Below are 15,213 nucleotides of genomic sequence, written 5' to 3' on the forward strand. Positions count from 1 at the left end.
GAGGAATTTCTTGACAGTGAGAACAATTAATCAGTGGAACAACTTGCCTCCAGAAGTAGTGGGTGTTCCAACACTGGAGGTTTTTAAGAAGAGATTGGACAACCGTTTGTCTGGAATGGTGTAGGGTCTCCTGCCTGAGCAGGGGGTTGGATAGAAGACCTCTAAGGTCCCTTCCAACTTTGTTATTCTGTATTCTGACATTCAGGAAAGCTAAGACAAGGATCGGGTGTTCTAAAACGGAGAGAAAAAAAAGTGATATCCTGCCGTCTTCCGTGGTCAAAGGCGAACCGTTTGGTTCTTGGAAGGACATGGGTTATCTGAAAATATTGCTTGGTTTTCTGATTGGGGGCAATAAATAAATAAATACATACATAAATAAATAAACAAGCAGAGCAGGATTATTTGTGCAAGGGAGGACCAATCAGAGTCAACTTGATGAACTTGGCAAGGAAATGTTGGAATCGGAGCAGAAGACAGTTGTGGAGTGCCAGTGTATGTCTCCTGGGGCAGGGCTACTGATCCTTCAGATAGAGATCTGGTATTAAAGGGTGTCTGAAGCAAAAGTGTCTTTTCCAAAACTGGACTTCCTTGGGGGTTTTTTCCCCCCTTGAAGACGTTTTGCTTCTCATCCAAGAAGCTTCTAACTGAACGGTGGGGAATGGAAGGATTTATATTCTTTGCAGTCACCTGGTCGTTAGTACTCCCTCTGAGAGCCATTGAGTTTTTTCAAGGCAGAAGCCAAGACAGTCCAGTTTGGAAAAGCACCTGGACCTGGATGATTGAGACAAGGGTGTCTGAATAAACCACAGGGCAGAAACTACCATTGTGAGGAAGGGCGAAGGGGATGGGTTAGGGGAGGGGCAAACATCGCTGAGACAAAAAGACGGCTTAAGAGAGAGATTTCCCTCCCAAGAGACGGCCAGGGCACGTTTCCGGTGCCACCTTGCCTCCGGTTAAACAGGCTGCCATCTTTTTGAAACCTCCAAACCTGTTTAACCAAGGTTGGAAGTAGCTTCAGTGTCTTTTACAAGGTCTCTGACTTTGTTTTGAACTCGTGAACTCATTAACCGGTTCATGGATCCCACTAGCACTTAACCTGGGTGGTCACCTTAAAGTTTAAACTCTTCGGCTAGTCAATTCACATTTGCTAGGAGAAGTCACTCATCCAAAGAGAACAAGGCTTTAGGCTTGCAGTTATTTTTCGGAGACGTCCAGAGATAAACAGACAGCTGTTTATGTCTAAGCTTTTCTTTCCAGCGGGCAGAAATGGGGGAGGTAGACATTTATCCAAGAATCAAAATGAGAAAACGAGGCGGGAAGAGAAAGAACAGATGTTTGGCTTAAGAAAGGTCTATTGGTTGGGAACCGAAGAGGAAACTCTTATGGTTTAACAGAACTGCAATATTTTTTTCTTTCAATTGATCAGGTTCCTCAACAAGTAGAAGCAACCATCGTTATGTGGACAATACTTATATATTTGGGGTTACGCTGTGGGTGTTCCATCCCTGGAGGTTTTTCACGCAGAGATTGGACCACCATTGTTCTAAAAAGGGATAGGATCTCCTGTTTGAGCAGGGGGTTGGACTAGAAGACCTCCCAGGTCCCTTCCGACTCTGTCATTCTGTCACACCTTTTAAAGAATTCCAGATTTCTTTTTATCCCCCCCTCCCCCCGGATCAGACAAAAAAAAAACCTATTTCAAGAACGCACAATCTAATTTCGAGTGTGCCAAAGCAGTTGATTAAGTAGAGATGACTCAACCGTAGTTGCTAATAATCTCTGCCTTCTGATCGCATCATAGTTTGGAAGTCATGCACAGGATTTGTGTGTGTGTGGGGGGCGGCAACTCCACACACCAACACACCTTTGAATTGTGATGTTCGGGTCCATCAGCCTTTGCCCTGCAGTGACAAACCAGATGCCTCTAGGATTGTCCTCGCAGGCAGATTGCAATGACTCCCTGTTTCTTTGCAGCTATGTAATTAAAATATATATATATATAGAATATAAGTTAAGACCCTGGAGGAGGCAGGAGCCCTGCACAGGTCCTGTTTCAGACAAGGAAGATGGAGGCCATTTTCAGCATGGACCCAGGACTCTCCTTCTAGTTCCCAACCATGAGAAATGTCCGTCAGAAAACTTCCATTCTCCATTCTTTCCATTCTAATCTCCTAATCTGGGGACAATCCTCAACAACTGTCCTCTAGTACTGATGGAAAAAGGGAACATGACTGTTGGCTGTTGCCATGAAGGAGGGGGGGGCACTTAGGACTCGCCCCACCCCTGAACTGTAAGCAGCCCGTTCCTTGAAATCCCACGTGAAAATAGAGAGAGGTTTAATCAACGCACTGATTAAAACTCGTCGCATCCTTCACCCGAGCTTTGTTTTTCAACAACAACAACACAAAAGAATTGGGTGACCGCCCTCTGATCACCAAAAGGACTATACACACACACACGCACGCACGCACACCTGGCCTCTCGTTCGACCAGTCGATCCACTGAAACAATTCAGGCCTCCAGAGCTGGATCCCTCTCGTTCGATCAATCCATCGACTGAAACAATTCAAGGCATCCAAAGTTGGATCCTTCGGTTCCCCTCTTGGATCGCGCGTGGAGACCCCTTTCTAAAATTACTAGGACTTTTTTTTGCTGTGATGGATACCGTTTTAGAGAGCTGTACAAAACGGGGGGCGGGGGCGGGAGGGGGTGTCAATGGCAGAGAATGGGAGGGAGGGACGGGCGAGTTGCGTGCAAAGATTGATTGTCCCGGTTGTCTTCACTTCAAGTCAATGGCACCTTCCTCAAAGGAGGCCCCGAGTTGGAAGAGAGTGCTGGGCTCTTGGCCCTCTTCCTCCTCCAGTGGGGCAGGGTCAACGTCTGAGCCGGTAGAGAAGTGGGGCTCTTCGGAACTGCTCTGGAAGGAGGTCACAAGCAGCCTGGGGAGAGGAAAGCAGAAAGGGGAAGAGGGCCACGTGGGTTGTAGAAGAGGCCGTGATCTTAGAAAGGTTCAGCCATCACGGTTGGACAAGAAGACCTCCAAGGTCCCTTCCAACTCTATTATTCTATTCTATTCTATTCTATTCTATTCTATTCTATTCTATTCTATTCTATTCTATTCTATTCCATTCCATTCCATTCCATTCCATTCCATCCACTCCACTCCACTCCACTCTACTCTACTCTACTCTACTCTACTCTACTTTACTCTATTCTCTCCATTTCATATTCTATTCTATTCTATTCTATTCTATTCTATTCTATTCTATTCTATTCTATTCTATTGCCTCACCTGTAGCCTCACTCCAACTCTCTCTTGTGTCAGTCGTTGCTTACCTGTCACTGCTCGAGGACCGTAGAGTTCCCTGTTTGGGCTCTGACGGTTTTGATGGAAGCTTCTTCTGCTTTGGACCACTTTCGGACTTGGAAGAAGGATCATTTAAGAGGCCTAGAGAATCCAGGGAAGGATATCCGTCAATCCTTGGGAGATGTTTCCCTTCTTGCTTTTCTAACTTCAGGAAAGTTCTCTTAAGGTGGGTAATAATTGCCAGAAATAATAATAATAATAATAATAATAATAATAATAATAATAATAATAATAATAATAATAATAATAATAATAATAATAATAATAATAATAATAATAATAATAATAATAATAATAATAATAATAATAATAATAATAATAATAGAAAAACAATAAAGCAACCTGGAATTAAGGGGAAACTTCCTGACAGTGAGGACAATTAACCAGTGGGTGCTTCAGAAGTTGTGGGTGCTCCATCCCTGGAGGTTTTTAAGAAGAGACTGGACAGCCACTTGTCTCAAATTGTATAGGGTCTCCTACTTGAGCAGACGGTTGGACTAGAAGACCTCCAAGGTCCCTTCCAACTCTATTCTGATTGATTGATTGATTGATTTGGACGATACAACCTAAGAACTTTCCCCTGGCCTTAGAGTTGGTGGCCCCATGTCTGTAAAGTCCTGTTTCATAGGATACCCAGAAAATGTTGCCAACTTTACCAAGCAGTTCCTTGCGGGTTCTGCTGGCAATCTGTTTGATCTCTATCCGCGACAAGGAGAGGGAAGGTGCGACGGGCATGGGGGCCATGCCAGCCGACGTCGGGGTGGTGATGACCTTGGGCACCATGGGAGATTTCAGCGGGCGCTCGATGCTCCTTCCCACCAGATTGCTGAGGGGGATTTTGTAGATGTTTCGGCACAAAGCTTCACCTGGAAGGAGGAAGAGAACGACGCTGACACCCAGCGTGGCTTCAGACGGCTGGCCAAAGAGCCGATGGTCAATCAAGCATTTCTGGAAGCTTGGCCTTCCACGCATGCTCACATTGCAGGTAGTCCTCGATTTAGTTCATTCAGCGACCGTCGGAAGTTACAACAGCCCTTATGACTATTTTTCACAGTTATGACCCTTGCAGCCTCCCCAGGGTCACGTGATCAAAATTCAGATGCTCGGCAACTGTCTCGTATTTACGACGGTTGCAGAATCCCAGGGGGTCCCTTTTGTGACCTTCTGACCAGCAAAGTCAAGCCAGACTCATTTAACGACCATGTTATTGATTGAAACACTGCAGGGATTCCAGGAGATGCTAAGCAGCTTCCAGTTCAAAGGTGCTTTTTCAAGAGGCAACTGGACTTCCTTTGGTTTTTGTCCTTGAAGACGTTTCGTTTCTCATCCTCCGTTCTGGCTGAAGAAGCTTCTTAGTCCGACCCGAAGAAGCTTCCTTGGGTGAGAAGTGAAAGGTCTTCAAAGAAAAACAAGAGAGGCCAGTTGCCTCCTGGAAAAGCACCTTTGGGACAACCCTGGACCTGGAGGACTGAGCATCTCCAGAGACATTTCTGAGGAAGAACACCGATTCCCTCCATGAGGCATCCTAACCTCTATGATAGGGTAAAGCAGAAAGTCCAATATTTGGAATTGAGGTCGGAAAGGACCGGTGCTTTAGCAATCGGCCGCTTGATGGCCACCAGCCCAGCTTCCTTACCTTCTGCTGCGGAAGGGGAGAAAATGAGATTTTCTTGAACGGAAGGCGTCTGAGGGGACCCAGGTGAGCTGGTCTCCTTTGAACTGCTGTTAGACACCTCACTCACAGCCGTGGCAGCTCGGAAGTAGATATCTGACTGGAAGGAGAAGTGAGTTGAGTTAGCAAATGTAGCTTCTCCCAGCCCTTGTCTCTCATCTTTAGAAAGGATTGGAACAACTGGAGCTGAGAAAGAAGAGGCTCTTCAAACTTACAATAAATGAACTTCTCGTCCACTACACAAACAGAAGAACAGAGTTGGAAGGGGCCTTGGAGGTCTTCTAGACCGACCTCCTGCTCGTGCAGGAGACCCTGTTATCATTTCAGGCAAACGGTTGTCCAATCTCTTCTTAAAAACCTCCAAAGCCTCAAACGTTTTTGAGATAAAGGGTTCCAAAGTTCCCAAGCCTTAGTAGACCTCACAAATGGGAATTGTGCCTTGAGGTGTACAACTTAAGCAAGGTGGAAATTTAATGAAGGGTCCATTAATTCACTCACTCAATCAAGAGGGGCTGGAGAAGAGGGGATGGAGGGCTCAAACATCTCAGAGCTAGCCCAAAATGGTGAGAACAGTCTGGGTGGGGGAAAGGGATTGGATGCGGCAGATCAGGTCCCGCCCGTTCTCCTTACCCTTGAAGCCACCAGCTGCAAGGCTGGGACCACCGCTGTATGGACAAGGTTCCCGTTGACCACCAAACGGATCTCAATGGAGTCGTTCGTGAAGGCCAAGATGTAAGGAAAGGCGCAAACTGCAGGAGACAAAGGGTTGGGGATAGAGCAAGGTCCTCAATGAAGAAGACAACCCAGAAGCGGTTCAGATCCAGAAGGTCACAGGCATTCCTCAAGCTCTCCAGATGTGCTCCTGGTCAACCGCCCAGCTAAAAGTCACCCGCAGCTTAATGTCTATGGAGATTCTCAAGTCATCCAGGTCATAGTTATCCCAAAGATGCTTTTTCATGAGGCAACTGGTCTTTCTTTCTTTCTTTTTTTTCTTTGAAGACGTTTCGCTTCTCATCCCAGAAGCTTCTTCAGCTCTGACTGGATGGTGGAGAATGAAAGAATTTATACTCCTTGCAGTCATCTGGTCATTAGTACTCCCTCTGAGAGGCATTAAGGCCACTTGGAGGTTTATCTGTGCCCTCGGGGTCACCCGAATAGCGCAAATGGGTGTGGAACCTTCTAGGAACTGTTGAAAAGACTATGTTGTAGACTGGCGATAGTCCTATCCCTCCCCCTCTGTTGAGAGAGGGCTGTTCAATTTTGACCTAGATGGCCTCTTTGAACCCTCTTTCAAACCAGCGGTCCTCTCTGTCCAGAACGCGGACTATGCTGTCTTCCAAAGAATGGCCCTTGTCTTTCAAACGCAGATGGACTGCCGACTCTTGTCCCGATGGCTTTGTTCTCCTGTGTTGTTTCCATTAACCACCGTCCACTCAGAGCTGAAGAAGCTCCTGAGATGAGAAGAGAAACGTCTTCCAAGGAAAATGAGAAAATTCCAATTGCCTCGTGAAAGGAAAGCACCTGCGGGATGCCTGCAGCTTAGCTTTACTTACCGATCGCATAAGGAACCTGGTTCCAGCTGAAGTGGTAGTCTGATGCCAGGGGTTGGACCAGAGCTGTACCCCCGTTAAAGGGGCAGACTTTGCGGTAATAGCAGACATCTGCAACAGAGAAAGAAAGAAGGAAGGGAAAGAGAGATGGGTTGACGCCAGAGAAGGCTCAGTTTCTTCGGAGCTTCTGGGGAGACGGCGGTACTTACAGTTGTAGCACAATAGCAGGGCAGCTTCGCCATCTTCATACACATCAATAGCTGCAACAAAATTAACCTGCAATGATAATGGGCAAGGATAGTGGGCAGGCTGGAGGCCAAGCTGACTGCAACGTAGTTCAAGGATTTCCTTTCTCCCTCGCCTTTAGCTCCCAGACGCTGTACTCACTAGGGCAGGGGTCCCCAACCCCTGGTCCGTGGATCAGTATCGGGCCGTGGCATGCCAGCAACCGGTCCGCACAAACAAGCAAAGCCCCATCCGTGGGATGCAAGCAGCACACAAAACCACGCACCCTCCGGTCCGGGGAAAAACCTCTCTCCACGGAACCGGTCCCTGGTGCCCAAAAGGTTGGGGACCTCTGCTCTAGGGAACTGTCTCTGGTGATGGTTTCATGTACCCGCTCAAGCTGATCTACTCTACCCCACTATATTTTCAAGTAACCTTCCAAGAACCCACGGAAGATGGCAGGGTGTCAATTAATTCTTTGTTTCATTTTAGAACCAGATCCTTGTCTTAGCTTTCCTGAATGTCAGAATACAGAATGGAATACAGAATAACAGAGTTGGAAGGGACCTTGGAGGTCTTCTAGTCCAACCCCCTGCTCAGGCAGGAGACCCTACGCCATTTCAGACAAAGGGTTGTCCAATCTCTTCTTCTTAAAAAACCTCCAGTGTTGGAACACCCACTACTTCTGAAGGCAAGTTGTTCCACTGATTAATTGTTCTCACTGTCAAGAAATTCCTCCTTAGTTCTAGGTTGGTTCTCTCCTTGATTAGTTTCCATCCGTTGCTTCTTGGAAGGGACCTTGGAGGTCTTCTAGTCCAACCCCGCCCCCTGCCCAAGCAGGAAACCCTACACCGTTTCAGACAAATGGCTGTCCAGTCTCTTTTTGAAAACCTCCAGGGATGGAGCACCCACAACCTCTGGAGGCAAGCCATTCCACTGATTTTAATTGTTGGAAAAATTTATCTAATCTCTCCTTGATTAGTTTCCATTTGTTGCTTCTTGTCCTGCCTTCAGGCGCTTTGGAGAGTAGCTTGACCCCCTCATCTTTGTGGCAGCCCCTCACATATTGGAAGACTGCTATCGTGTCACCCTTAGTCCTCCTTTTCATTAAACTAGACCCACCCAATTCCTGCAACCGTCCTTCATATGTTTTAGCCTCCAGTCCCCTAATCATCTTTCTTGCTCTTCTCTGCACTCTTTCCAGAGTCTCAACATCTTTTTTATATGGTGATGATCAAAACGATGTAATATTCCAAATACACTGGACCTCGATTTCTTTCCCATCCAGTTCTCAAGACAGGATCCTCCAATGGGCTCATCAGGAACCTAATTCTGAATGGATCTACTGAATTGTCTATTGGACCTACCCTGCTCGCATCAACGTTGTGCATTCGGTAGCACTCGCCCGTGCTCTCGCTGACCAGGTCAAACTGGTGTCGGTAGGCCACGCAGATCAGGTTGTCATTTTCACCGGTGGGGCCGTCCACCAAGGTCATGACCACAGGAGGATCGGACAAGCAGATTTCCTGCAACCGAAAAAAATCAGACGCCGCAAAAAAGGAAACTGTGAAATTCGGCAGGAACAGACCAAAAAGAAAAAAATGCTGAATGTGAAGAACAACATAGACAAGTTAAGGATGTCTCCTAACTGGAATTCTTATTGTCTGTTAATTTTTTGGGCTTTTTCAAGGGATTGATAGATTTCTCTGCATCTGAAGAAAGAGTCTTTGTGTTACCGATTAGGAAATGTCGCTCCTGATTTCTCCCAAAGAAGGTTTTTTGGGGGGTTTTTTTGAAGAAAAAACACAAGAAACCCAAGTGGATAGGGAATATAAAAAACAGAAAGAGCTAGTAACAGAAGAGACAGCTACACGAAGAAGAAGAAGAAGAAGAAGAAGAAGAAGAAGAAGAAGAAGAAGAAGAAGAAGAAGAAGAAGAAGAAGAAGAAGAAGAAGAAGAAGAAGAAGAAGAAGAAGAAGAAGAAGAAGAAGAAGAAGAAGAAGAAGAAGAAGAAGAAGAAGAAGAAGAAGAAGAAGAAGAAGAAGAAGAAGAAGAAGAAGAAGAAGAAGAATACAGATCAAGAAGGAGAGGGAGTGGCAAGAGAACAGAGACATAAAAGGACCACAAGGAGAATAAAACCTAAATATAAGTAAATAAGATGGAGGAGGAAAGTAGAATTCTCTCAATGAATATAAATGGATTGAACTACCCATCAAGGAAATTTTTTTCCCACACGATTACAAAAATTGAAAATGGACATAATTTGCCTCCAAGAAACATGTATAAAAAAACAACATTATAAATTACTGGAGTATCCAAAAATTGGGAAACTCTATTTTACATCAGCACATCAAAAGCTTTACACATTAAAGAGACACTGGATTCCAAAAAGGTCTTCTCAGATGAAGAAGGAAGAATTTTCATGGTAGAAATCGTGATCAATCAAAAACAGATATCGATGGGAGCAATATATGCACCAAATAATAAACAAGAGGAATTCTACCACGACTACCAGGATCCTTGATGCTCTTTGAGTTTGGTGGTTTTCCTGCAGACGTTTCATGACCCAATTAGGTAACATCAACAGTGCTAGAAAGGAGTGGGTTCTGCTTTCGATGATGTTACTTAGTTGGGTCATGAAATGGTCTGTAAGAAAGCCGCCAAGCTTGGAGAGCCTCAAGGACCCCACAACTCATCCTTGAGCTGCAAAGATTCTCTGCCATGAGTTGACTATCAGCCTAGCTTGCTGTTTCTCAACCTCAGCAACTTTAATATGTGTGGAACTTAGCAAGGCTGGCTGGGGAATTCTGGGAGTTGAAGTCCACGTGACTTGAGCCTGTCAAGGTTGAGAAACACCACCCTCGCTCCTCTGTCACGGCTTTATCTCGGCGACTCATCTGCTGATGCTTTACCTCAAACCTACCCTGATGTACTGGAACTCCTCTATGGGGGATTCTGACTGGGGGGACACCAAGGGGGCACCGTTCAGAGTCTCCCACCGCCGGAACTTCCGCGTGACAAGAAGGAGCTTGTTTCGGATAGCGACGATGATCCGCAGTTCGTTGCTGTGGTGGGTGTTGATGGCGTACAGATGGCAGCCTGGAGGACGGAAGTTAGAGGCATTAGGAATGGAATTTGCCAAACAAACCATGGTGCAAAAAAAAACACCTGAGAGGGGAGCTAAAAACTTTCAGCTTAAGCTTTTCTCCTGAAGCCCAGTGAGATGCAGATCTTTCTTCCTCAAAACTGAACGTAGAACATAGAATAAGAGAGTTGGAAGGGACCTGCTTGGGCAGGAGACCCTATATCCTTTCAGATAAATGGTTGTCCAGTCTCTTTTTGAAAGCTCCAGTGATGGAGCACCCACAACTTCTGGTGGCAAGCTGTTCCACTGGTTAATTATTCTCACTGTCAGGAAATGTCTCCTTAGTTCTAGGTCGAGTCTCTCCTTGGTTAGTTTCCATCCGTTGCTTCTCGTCCTGCCTTTTAGTGCTTTGGAAAATAGTTTAACCCCCCTCGTCTTTGTAGGAGCCCTTCAAAGAGATAGCCCAGTCGTTTGATCAAAGCCTACTAATTCAGGATCGTGGTTTGGTTTCTAACCAGATACTTCTGCAGTACCTTTTGTTTTCTCCAGCTTGTTTTCTCGACATTCGCTTTTGCTCCTGCTTAGCCGTGCTTCGATGCCTTTCCACAGGGCGTTCAGCCTGAAGACCAGAAGCCGTGCCTCCTTTCCTACGGGACGGAAGGGCAAACCATCTCATCAAGAGAGCTACCTCATCGTGATTCTCCATGACCATCAACATCGTAATTCATTGGTGTCCCACCTTTTCCTCTGCAGGAGGACAGCTGACACAAAGCACATTGTAAGAACCAAATGTCCTAGTGCGAGCCAGATATTCAAGTTCTCCAACTGGAGGGGGAGAGACAGTCCCAAAGGTGCTTTTTTTCAGGAGGCAACTGGATTTTCTTGTTTTTTCCTTGAAGACGTTTCGCTTCTCATCCAAGAAGCTTCTTCAGCTCTGACTGGAGGGTGGGGAATGGAAGGATTTATACTCCCTGCAGACTGCTGGTCATTTGCCTTCATTTTAGAGAATCGTTGAGGCCACTTGGAGGTTTACCTGTGTCCTCAAGGTCACCTGAGTGATGCAAATGGGTGTGGAGCCTTCTTGGCTGCAGGATGTTTTCTGCCCTGGATCCCTTCCCTGTTGGGGATGAATCTGTGTTGTCTGCCTCTCAAACTGAAGCCCAAATGGTTCCTGCAGTCTGCAATGCTTTCTGGAAATCCATTCAGACTCCCGCACCACGGATTTCAAGAATGCAAAGGATCAGCTAATAATAATGATAAAGTTGGAAGGGACCTTGGAGGTCATCTAGTCCAACCCCCTGCTCAGGCAGGAAACCCTATCCCATTTCAGACAAATGGCTGTCCAGTCTCTTCTTAAAAACTTCCAGCGTTGGAGCATTCACCACTTCTGGAGGCAGGTTGTCCCACTGGTTAATTGTTCTCACTGTCAGGAAGTTTCTCCTTAGTTCTAGGTTGCTTCTCTCCTTGATGAGTTTCCATCCGTCGCTTCTTGTCCTGCTTTCAGGTGCTTTGGAGAATAGCTTGACTCCCTCTTCTTTGGGGCAGCCCCTGAGATATTGGAAGACCACTATCATGTCCCCCCTCGTCCTTCTCTTCGTTAAACTAGACAGACCCAATTCCAGCAACCGCTCCTTATATGTTTTAGCCTCCAGTCCCCTAATCATCTTTGTTGCTCTTCTCTGTCCTCTTTCTAGAGTCTCGACATCTTTTTTACATCGTGGTGACCAAAACTGGATGCAGGATTCTGCAAGGAATATAGATCCTTCCCTTCCCCATAATCCAGTCAGAGCTTCTTCAGTGAGAAGTGAGATGTATTCAAGGGGGAAAAAACAAAACAAAGTCCAGTTGCCTTTTGGAAAAAAAGCGCTTTTGAGTCTCCGTTCCTTAGCTCTCTTTTACGACGTTGAGGAATATTGTTCTCCCAAATGGCTCAGTGGTTTTTCTTACCTTTGTCTGCTCTAGTAATTAGAAGGTCCAACGTTTCAAGTACGTGCATCTGTTTGATCTGCAAGGTTTTATCGAACACTGGGATGGGAGGCTGCCCATCTGGAAAGGGAAGATGGCAAAGCATTCAACCTCTGGAATAGCTACGCAACAACAGGGTGTGTGGGTTCCTTGGTGTGTTCTCTGAGCTTTGTGGTTCTCTTGCAGACGTTTCATTGCCCAACTAGGTAGCAGCTTCAGTGACAGAAGGGAATGAGTGGGCTTTGCTTCTAACCCTGAAGATGCTGCTTAGTTGGGTCACGAAACATCTATAAGGAAACAACCACGTTCAGGGAGCATTTAAGCATGTGGTTTGTATGGTATTGTGGACAATCTAATTAAATGACACCTACACAAAGAAAAAAACAACAACCCACAACCATTTCAGAACGTGATTGTCTTTTCTATAGCAAAAGGTCCCTAATTTCTTTTTTTTTCCTTTTTTTTTTAAAGCCATGAAGCAGAAGGATGCTACAGTAGCTCTGTTAGATTTCTACCTGGGGTTTGTGCCAAAAACTGACACCCATATTTACAGGAACTGGACCGAAAGCAAAGCATCGCTCTTGCTTAAAAATGAAAAACCTGCCTGGGAAGATGGCGCTCTCCATGGCATCTCGAAAGAGGAAATTTAGCTAAAATCCACCAGTTTTGCCATGAGGAGGAATCAAAAGTACAGACTTCCACACAACGGTGGTATGGTCTACTCACCGTCTAGGAGAAGGACGCCAACATCCGTTGAGACCAGCAGGGACTGTCCCCAGGAATCGGCACAAATGACCTCATGCGGGAAATTGCTGCAGAAGCATTGGGATTCCCAGGGCTGCAGAAGAAGACAATGATGGATGGTGAGTTGATGGGGGGGGGGGGAGAGACAGAGAGAGAGAGAGAGAGAGAAAGAGACATAAAGAGAGACAGAGAGAAAGAAAGAGAAAGAGAGAGATAGAGACAGAGAGACGAAGAGACAGAGAAAGCAGAATGACAGAGAGAGAGACACAGAAAGAGACAGAAAGAGAAAGAGAGAAACAGACAAAGAGAGGGAGACAGAGAGGTAGAAAGAAAGAGAGGCAGAGAGAGAAAGAGACATAAAGAGAGACAGAGAAATAGAGATAGAGACAGAGAGACGGAGAGACAGAGAAAGCGGAATGACAGAGAGAGACACACACAAACAGAAAGACACAGAGACAGAAAGAGAAAGAGACAGACAAAGAGAGACAGAGAGACAGAAAGAGAGACAGAAAGAGAAAGAGATAAAAACAGATAGATAGAGAGAGAGAGAAACAGAAACAGAAGAGAAAGAGACAGAGAGAGGGAGAGAGAAAGAGAAAGAGAAAGGACACCTTGGAAATTAAGGTGTCCTTAATTGCTTTAGAATTGCATCCTCACCACCCGTGTCCCGTGTCCCCATCGCCCAAAATTTCTCAAATGAAAAATGAAAAAAGGGACGTTGGTTTGTTAAGAGCAACAACGTTTTTGTGGCATTCCTTTGAACTGTGCAAAGGATCCAGTGGGTTTGTACCACAAACAGGCTGATCTTCTTTGAAGACAACGGTCTTCCTCCTTGCAAAAGCTTTTCACCCCCCCAATGATTCACTCACCTCTTTCTTACAAAGGCTTGTAGTGGCTAAAATAGTTGGGGCGTCTCCCCTCACAATGGTCTTCAGTTTGAGGGCCTTCAAAGGGAGAAATAATAATAATAATAATAATAATATTCTGTTAAGGTAGAATTGCAATAAAGTATAATTTAGCTTGTCTACTAATTCTTCGAATTCAACCTCACGTAGGAAACCCTACACCATTTTAGACAAATAGTTGTCCAGTTTCTTCTTAAAAGCCTCCAGCGTTGGAGCACCCACAACTTCTGGAGGCAAGCAGTTCCACTGGTTAACTGAGGAAATTTCTCCTCAATTCTTCTCTCCTTGATGGGTTTCCATCCGTTGCTTCTTGTCCTGCCTTCAGGGGCTTTGGAGAAGAGGTTGACCCCCTCCTAGTCTTTGGGACATCCCTTCAAATATTGGAGCACTGCTATCGTGTCCCCCCTTGGAAGAAACATCTCCAGATGTTCTCCAGCTTTCCCCAAACATCTCCTCCTCTTCCTCCCCCTGATAAAAACCCACCACCACCTGCTCACCTATAAACACGTACCTGGCCAAGCCGGACAAATTCTGCCTGCCGGGCCTCTTCTTTCTTCCGGGCTGATTTGGGAGACTCGGGCAAAACGTCGCTAAAGGATCTCCTGTTAAGCATGTTCTAGAAACAAACACAACCAAGCGCCAGGGCCGGAGGTTGAAGAAAGAGGTTGACCTCTCAAGAAAGACTACAGGATTCTGAGATGAGATTTAAAGCAGGAGGCTGGGCCGCATCCGGACAGGGGAGGGCTTACCTTGTGCATGTCAGGCATGAGATCCTGGTATAAGGAGCGGATTAACATGTCAAGGGTTCGTTGCCGCTTCTGAGCAAAGGTGGGTGTTTCCAAGGTGGCTTTCTCCCCGTTGATCACTGCACAAAAGAGGATAGCAGAGTTGGAAGGGATCTTGGAGGTCTTCTAGTCCAGCCCGCTGTCCAGGCAGGAAATCCTATATACCATTCCAGACAAGTGGTTGTCCAATCTCTTCTTTAAAAGCTCCAGCAATGGAGCACCCACAACTTCTGGAGGCAAGCGGTTCCACTAACAGAATAATAGCATTGGAGGGATCTTGGAGGTCTTCTAGTCCAACCCCCTGCTCAAACAGGAGCCCCTATACCATTCCAGGCAAAGGGCTGTCCAGTCTCTTCTTAAAAACCTCCAGTGATGGAGCGCCTGCAACTTCTGGAGGCAAGCCTTTCAATGCTAGAAGGGAATGAGTTTGCTCTCTGTTTACGTACAAGTGACAAGTGCAAAGAAACAGAGGAGAAACTCCACTCTCTTCTAGCACTGGTGATGTTACCTAGCTGGGTCATGAAACGTCTGCAAGAAAAGCACAGAGAGGACCCCACAGTTCAACCCTGAGCTTCAAATGTTCTCTTCTATCAATAAAGGAGAATCTTTGTAGCTCTGGGTTGAAATGAGAGGCAGCAAGAATATATTTAAAGGGCTATTTTCCAAGGGGGGCTTCAGACATTGTTTTTATTACTCTTTGCACATATGTACTGCTTCGAATAGACGAGAATGAGAGGTCCTTGGTGCTGTCTGAGCTGGGTTGTTTTCTTGAAGGTGTTTCTTTACCCAAACTAGGTAATATAATCAGTGCTAGCACTGATGATGTCACCTAGTTTGGTTCATGAAACGTCTGCAAGAAAACAACCCAGCTCAGAGAGCACCAAGGACCCCACAGTCCTCCTCCTCTTCCTCCTC

At 45.9% G+C, this 15,213-nt stretch overlaps 1 protein-coding gene across 1 annotated transcript in view; it reads right to left on the reverse strand.

Annotated features, from left to right (window-relative positions):
* Nucleotides 1-2,779: 2,779 nt before the first annotated feature.
* Nucleotides 2,780-15,213, reverse strand: part of GARNL3 (GTPase activating Rap/RanGAP domain like 3) — a 55,557-nt gene continuing 43,123 nt past the window's right edge. Inside the window, exons 15-29 of the mRNA XM_015820008.2 lie at nt 14,263-14,378; nt 14,025-14,129; nt 13,478-13,552; nt 12,591-12,702; nt 11,847-11,945; nt 10,433-10,546; nt 9,738-9,913; nt 8,182-8,340; nt 6,799-6,865; nt 6,593-6,700; nt 5,670-5,788; nt 5,004-5,139; nt 4,024-4,233; nt 3,337-3,448; nt 2,780-2,939 (exon numbers count right to left, since the gene is read on the reverse strand). Of these exons, the coding sequence (XP_015675494.2) occupies nt 2,780-2,939; nt 3,337-3,448; nt 4,024-4,233; nt 5,004-5,139; nt 5,670-5,788; nt 6,593-6,700; nt 6,799-6,865; nt 8,182-8,340; nt 9,738-9,913; nt 10,433-10,546; nt 11,847-11,945; nt 12,591-12,702; nt 13,478-13,552; nt 14,025-14,129; nt 14,263-14,378 (1,868 nt within the window). The remainder of the gene's footprint in view (nt 2,940-3,336; nt 3,449-4,023; nt 4,234-5,003; nt 5,140-5,669; nt 5,789-6,592; nt 6,701-6,798; nt 6,866-8,181; nt 8,341-9,737; nt 9,914-10,432; nt 10,547-11,846; nt 11,946-12,590; nt 12,703-13,477; nt 13,553-14,024; nt 14,130-14,262; nt 14,379-15,213) is intronic.

The sequence above is a fragment of the Protobothrops mucrosquamatus genome, unplaced genomic scaffold (genome assembly GCF_001527695.2).
Source record: "Protobothrops mucrosquamatus isolate PMUCROS unplaced genomic scaffold, P.Mucros_1.0 scaffold1039, whole genome shotgun sequence".
In the NCBI taxonomy this organism is placed as follows: domain Eukaryota; kingdom Metazoa; phylum Chordata; class Lepidosauria; order Squamata; family Viperidae; genus Protobothrops; species Protobothrops mucrosquamatus.